This window comes from Bos taurus, chromosome 2, assembly GCF_002263795.3.
Source record: "Bos taurus isolate L1 Dominette 01449 registration number 42190680 breed Hereford chromosome 2, ARS-UCD2.0, whole genome shotgun sequence".
In the NCBI taxonomy this organism is placed as follows: domain Eukaryota; kingdom Metazoa; phylum Chordata; class Mammalia; order Artiodactyla; family Bovidae; genus Bos; species Bos taurus.
The window spans coordinates 62,231,836-62,239,063 of NC_037329.1; the positions used below are offsets into that span (position 1 = coordinate 62,231,836).

A 7,228-nucleotide genomic window follows, 5' to 3' on the forward strand; every position below is an offset into this window, starting at 1 on the left:
CAAATAATCCATCTCTTACACTTTCTTTAATCTTATTCATCACAGCACAGCTCACCTTGAAATCTGTTCAGATTTTCCATGATTGACTTATTTATTACTACCTGTAGGGAGAAAAGGACTGGAAAGAGCTAATCCTCCTTTCGCCCATACTACCTGATAGCAATATGATACCTACACTAAATACATTTCCTAACTCAAATCCCAACATTGAATTTAGCATCTAGAATTTTAATAATTTTAATCTTATTACCTCCCTTTCATGAGAATTCATTTGCAATGGCAAATAAGGATCTTATCCTATTGACTATTTCTTTAGATATGGCACATAAAGGATACCCAGTGAATATGTGTAAATCAAATATTTAAGAAATATAAAATCAGAGCTCACAAATACACAGTTTAGTTCTCTTTTTGATAGTACAAATTATTTCCCAACTCATTTATATCCATTGTGTTTTGCCTTTAACCTTATTGGTATGTATGTCTTCATTTCAAGTGGACTAGATGTGTGTTTAAAAACTTCACATCTCTTCTTTATTCAAAAATGTAATCATATAATATTTTAAAACAATAAGTCAATTTAATCTATATATTTCACTGTATGAAGTGATGTGATTTCTATATATAGTATTATTTTTTCTGCTCTTACTCATATGGATAAAGAAAAAAGTCACAATGCTTTGAAAATCTCAAATTCTTTTAAACCACCATAAAGCTAAAAATCTCTAGCAAATATGAAAATTCAGAGTTCCTTAAAAACAGCTAAAGTGCAATTAAAAATAGATTTTTAACAAAAACAAAGATTACTTGAAAAGAATTTGTCTAACAAAGCACCTATATACCTATATAAGCCCAAGACCAAGTTGTTAGTTCCCTCCCGTGAAATACAGGAAATCAAGGTTTGTTCTCAGAGTATGTGCTTCAGTAAACATTTGGAGTATGGTTTATAAGCAAAACCATCATTATTTTGGATTAGGATTTTCAAACATTCTATGGGAGAAAGCACGAGAAAAGTTAACTATCAAAAGAAACAAATAAAATTACTCACAAAGAACGACATTATACATATACAATTTTATTATTAAAAAACAGTTCAGAAATATCTTACAAATACTGTCACAGATTCAAATCCAAGTTCTTCCAGATGCCATTTTATATTCATAAATTATACATAACTTTTAGAACATTTACTTTAAATGTACCAAATGCAGCAAAAGACTTAAAAATAGAAGTTTCAAAGCAAATACTCATTTAGAGACACCAGCAAATAGATCTGACCTTTTCAAGTGGCTTTCCCACAGAGTTTCCAATCAATTTCCAATCATTCAAAACTTCTTCAACTTTGGAAATAAACCTAGGAAGGAGGAAAAAACTTTCAAACTATGTAATCACATTTTTTTCCTATTGTTATACAATTTAAGTTTTTTTTTCTTAATATTTTAACACTTTTAACAGACGGCTTGTAAAGTTTAATATTGTTATTGTAAATTTATCAACATGGAACAAAAACCCAAAAAAGTAATCTTTAGCCCAAGAATTCTTAGATTTTAATTTTTTTAAGATTTTTTTAACATCTTAGATTTTTTTAAAAATCTACTGCCTACCCAATGCCATTCTGGTTTCTATAAAATAAAAATAAATCTCTCCATATTGAAATGAAAATAGTAAACCTGGGACATAAGTAAAAATTGACAGACTGAAATGATACTATTAAGGATAACTGGGCTTCCCAAGTGGTGGTACTGGTAAAGAACCCTCCTGCCAATGCAGGAGACATAAAAGAGACACAGGTTCAACAACTGGGTCAGGAAGATCCCCTGGAGGAGGGCATGGCAACCGACTCCAGTATTCTTGCCTGCCATGGACAGAGGAGCCTGGCACCCTACAGTCCATAGGGTCACAGAGTCGGACACCACTGAAGTGTGTCGCACACACAGGCTTCCTAGGTGGCACTTGTGGTAAAGAATCCACCTTCCAATGCAGGAGACCTAAGAGACAAGGAAGTCTTGTCTGAGTAAGGAAGATTCCCTGGAGTAGGAAATGGCAATCCACTCCAGTATTCTTGCCTGTAAAATTCCATGGACAGAGGAGCCTGGCGGGCTACAGTCCATGGGGTCACAAAGAGTCAGACACAACTGAGCACACACACATAACGATAATTCTGAAACCAATAATCTCTTCACTATGCTCCAAATAACTTATCTCTTTAAATTAACTTTCTTTAAAGATACTTATGAATTCTCTGATTTGCCTTCCACTCCTCCAAAAAAACATTATTTGGGAACTTTGCCCATTAAAATACAACAAGTTTTAATGGACACCTGGTAAGAAACTAAGTAGATTTGTCAACTTTAAGGGATTTTAAACTATTCACTGTCTGGTCTTTAATGATCAAGCTGACCTATCAAAGAGAATGAATTCTGACTAGCAACATGCTCTGTATCAGCAAATGAACAGTCAAAGCTCAGTAGTAGTGTTCAATATATATAAAAGGACACTTTCAGCTTAGTCATTCAGTTGTGTCCAATTCTTTGTGACCCCATGGACTGTAGCCTGCCAGGCTCCTCTGTCCATGGGGATTCTTTAAGCAAGAATACTGGAGTGGGTTGCCATGCTCTCCTCCAGGAGATCTTCCCAACCCAGGATCCAACCCAGGTCTCCTGCACTGCAGGCAGATTCTTTACCGTCTGAGCCACCATGGAAGCCCAAGCCACCAAGAAGCTGACTACTTATACTATATATGTATGATGCAATCTAACAGCAACACTGCTCTCCTAAAACACCTACACATTATTGCCAGAGTACCAAAATTAATTCTAGTCAAGATATATTCACAAATATCAGGTTCTGCCATCAGGGACATTGTAAATTATTATTTACATTTTTGATGTATGTTTTTATGATTCAACTGAACCTTATAATTATTCCTTTTTAAAATGAAGATATTAATTAATATACCATTTTGAGGCGGTTCAAATGGCAATTATCAGATCTTATAAAGAGTGCTCTAGAAATAAGTAAATATGTTTACAAAACCAAATAAAAATTTTAATGTATGTATATGTGAGTGAAAATATGTATGTGAAATATACATTAATAAAGGTAAAAAATTGGAAACTATCTTAGGTACAACTGCACCAAAAAGCTGTAAATTAATGACATATCCACTCAATGGACTAATATGCACCCATTAAAAATCATGTTTTGAAGCCTGCTTGAGGAAATAAGAAAAAGTCCATATGTTAAATGAAAAAAGTGAAGCTATAGATATAAGTATAAATATAGTTTAACACAAGTTTATAACATACACAGATTACATGGAATTTTCTCAAAATATTAACAGTAGCTATCTCCTGGTGGTAGAATTACAGGTGATTTTTTTTTTCTTTTATAATGAAGTATTTTAATAAATATCAGGGATTCCCTGACAGCTCAGTTGGTAAAGTTCAATTCCTGGGTCAGGAATATCCACTGGAGAAGGGATAGGCTACCCACTCCAGTATTCCTGGGCTTCCCTTGTGGCTCAGCTGGTAAAGAATCCACCTGCAATGAGGGAGACCTGGGTTCAATCCCTGGCTTGGGAAGATCCCCTGGAGAAGGGAAAGGCTACCTACTCCAGTATTCTGGCCTGGAGATTTCCTTGGACCGTATAGCCCATGGGGTTGCAAACAGTTGGACACAACTATGCAACTTTCACTTCACCTCATTTTAATAAAAGGGCTTCCCAGGTGGCACTAGTAGTAAAGAACCCGCTTGCCAATGCAGGAGACTTAAGAGACTCAGGTTCCACCTCTTGGTCGGCAAGATCTGCTAGAGGAGCAAATGCAACCCACTCCAGTATTCTTGCCTGGGGAATCCCATGGACAGAGGAGCCTGGAAGGCTACAGGCCATATCACAGAGAGTCAGACTCGACTGAAAGGACTTCACATTTTAATTTCACAGTAAAAGAAGGAACATCTTAAAATATTCACTGTATTAGCAATACTATCAGTACTAAAGCAGACCAAAATTGGAGCCTATTCTGTAAGTACTGAGATTTGATTAGAAAAATGTAGTAACTACCCCTGAAAGCTCTCTAGATCTCACCTGTAAGATCACTTCCTCTTACTCCTCAATATTAGGTTCTTTTGTTATATGCTCTTAAAAAATGTTTCTTTCCCTCTTCTTAGCTCTCATTTCAACTGTAACTACAGACTCACTTGTATCATTATTTATTCACATCCTTCTTTTCCACTAGTTTATATGTTCAGCAACAACAGGAACCATCTGTTTTCACTGACCACCACATCCTTATGCCCTGCATTGTGCTTGATACATGTTCACTCAGTATTTTTTCAATGGACAAATAATAAAAGGAGTTATTGGTTTCTATAAATTGTCCATACATACATACATAACATACTGATAAGAAATTTCATTCAAACATTAAACTCAAGGTTTAAAAGACTCCAAAGTCTTACCATTTTCCTACAAACTGTAAAACACTAGTTTCATTCTATAAACAAGGGGATAAAGCCAAAAACCAAATTTCCTACTTTGAGGTAGTTTTCATAACTCTGTTAACAACGACCTACAAATAAGGAGTTAGAAGGATTTAATATTTCACCTGAGGATATTTTAAATATTTAGCTAGTGGAAAGTGATTATTTATCCATTAAATACTCTAATGTTTCCTCAATTCACTCTTAAGATTCAAACTACTACATTTTCTAACTAACTTTAAGACATTATTATTTCAAATTCAACAGGTCTAAAACTATATTCTTCTCTCTTTGCCACTTTCTTATCTTGACTCTTCTAGGCAAGAAACTGCAGTTTCATGTTTGATTTTTTTTTTTCTACTCCTACATTTCATCAAGTTTATCTTCTACTTATTTGAAATGTCTTACAATCTTCCCTCCTACCCTTTCTCTCCAGTTTCCTAATCACCAACCTAACCAAAATAGTAACTCACTTGCCTTCATTTCACCTAATCTTGGCAAACAACTCTCATAACACGAAATCAAGGGTCTCTCCCTACTGTTCTGTAATGGCTCTAAAGCGTGGTGTCTTGACCCAGCATCAGCACCTTGGATCTTCTTAGAAATGAAAATATTTGAATCCACCTCAGACATACAGAATTATAAACTATGATTCTAATGCACACTAAAGTTTGAGAATCACTGGTCTTAAAGCATCAAATTTAGATTCCTTTACTTAGCTTTGGAGGCTGTCTGTAACCTGGTTTTATCTTAATAATCTAATTTTCCTTCAACAAACAGTCTTCACTCCAGTGAAGACATTTCGTTAAATCCCAAAGGTTTTCACCTGTCTCTGCTCCTGTCAGGACCGTCTCATATTTAACCAGTTTTTTTTTCCATTTAAGCGGTTATTTTCCACTTTCCAGGCCTGGCACATTTCCTGTCTTTTCTATGAAAACACCTCCAACAATTACAATCCACAATTACCATCCTTATACTAATATAACTATTTGCTGTTTTGTTTTTTTAACAGAGATCAAATGATTTGTTTTGATTTTGTTCTTTTCTGTTAATATAGTTCTGAATACATAGTACCTATTCAATAAAGCCTTGCCTGGGTGGTTTTGTCTTACCTTTTGGGAGGAGGTGGGGGTGGGGCAGGGACCACAGGTCAAACTAGCATCCCAGCAGGGATCTTTTCTATGCCATTTACTAACATAACATTCACAACCAGATGGATTTCCTCTCCCAATCAGAAAGATCATAAAATATTCCAACAAGCTAACTACTGACCTCAGTACTCAAAAAACCTGAAGGGGCTCTTGGACAACGAACTGATAACATCTCGACCTAAGCTATCAGATCAGATCAGATCAGTCGCTCAGTCGTGTCCGACTCTTTGCGACCCCATGAATCGCAGCACTCCAGGCCTCCCTGTCCATCACCAACTCCCGGAGTTCACTCAGACTCACGTCCATTGAGTCAGTGATGCCATCCAGCCATCTCATCCTCTGTCATCCCCTTCTCCTCCTGCCCCCAATCCCTCCCAGCATCAGAGTCTTTTCCAATGAGTTTACTCTTCGCATGAGGTGGCCCAAGTACTGGAGTTTCAGCTTTAGCATCACTCCTCCACAAACTTGGCGTTCAACTAGTTTTAGTGATCCAACAATTTCACTCAGCTATTCAACTGGAGTTTGGTGGTACAGGAATTTGGAGTTTCTATGGCAGAGGAAGCCTGGGTCACATTACCCACTGAAATAGAACAATTAAGCGTTCCAAAGCCACACACAAACTGTTTCGAAAGGTTACCCTAAAAGACAGGATGGAGATGGTGGGAGTGTGACAGATGGACAACCACCAGGATTCAGAAGAAAGGCCTCCTCCTGAAACGGATGTACAAGGAAAGGGGGAAAAAAAAAAAAGCAGCTGCGAAGTTTGTTGCCTACTATAACAAACGAATTAGTTACACGGACATTAACACAGGAACGGAAGGTAGCCTCCGGAACTGTTTCGGCGGGTGATCAACAACTAGATGGACCAAAAGTCTAATGGAAGTGGTCTAAAAGGAAAGAAAACAAAACTTCGGAGAGCCAGAGTCTCCGGGTTTTACAGATGGGGGCGGGCCGGAGCTTGTCAGACCCGAGACGTGGAAGAGGCTTGCGGTGGACCACAGAAGGGAGGAGGCGAAGACTGGGGAGCCAATGGGGCTTACTTTTCCCGCAGAAGTGGCGTCACTTGTGGTCAAGGTTGGGGAAGTAGCCGGGCGGAGCCGGGGCCCAAACTAATACTAACCAATGATACGACTCACTCACCTTTCCCATTCCGAGGCAGTGGTGAAGTCCGTGATTTCAAATACCTCGGACTCGGGCTGCGTAAGTGGAAAGAAAGAAAGAGACTGAGCTCCCGAGCGCTGACACGGAGGAGCTAACTTAAACAGAGACAGAGATAGGTAGCGGGCAGACACCTCACCTCACTGTCAGCCGCCATCTTGCGGAGCGCCGATGTGGGCGCTAGGACTGCCGGGAAGAAAAGCAGGAAGGCGAGGGGAGGCGGGGGAATAGGGGAGCAGAGAGCGGGCGGGGGCGGAGCCTCCACGCAGCCCCGCCCCGGAGACACCTCTTCCGGTTAGTTTGGCAAAGTCTCCTGAGGCTGAAGTCATTTAATTTTTCTTCTGTAATACTTTTTGTTCCTGAGAAGAAAGAACTTAGACTACCATCAAGTCCCCGTTCTCTAGCTGATTTAACAAAATTTAAAATTCTCCTGTAGA

The 7,228-nt window shown here is 38.3% G+C and overlaps 1 protein-coding gene across 2 annotated transcripts in view; it reads right to left on the bottom strand.

Moving 5' to 3' along the window:
* The window catches only part of RAB3GAP1 (RAB3 GTPase activating protein catalytic subunit 1), a 112,047-nt gene extending 105,083 nt beyond the window's left edge, over positions 1 to 6,964 (bottom strand). The window contains exons 1-3 of one of the 2 annotated variants that reach the window (XM_059875412.1): positions 6,931 to 6,964; positions 6,774 to 6,829; positions 1,279 to 1,354 (exon numbers count right to left, since the gene is read on the bottom strand). In XM_059875412.1, coding sequence (XP_059731395.1) covers positions 1,279 to 1,354; positions 6,774 to 6,829; positions 6,931 to 6,948 — 150 coding nt within the window. In that variant the 5' untranslated portion in view covers positions 6,949 to 6,964. 2 annotated transcript variants of the gene reach the window in all.
* Positions 6,965 to 7,228: the final 264 nt, after the last annotated feature.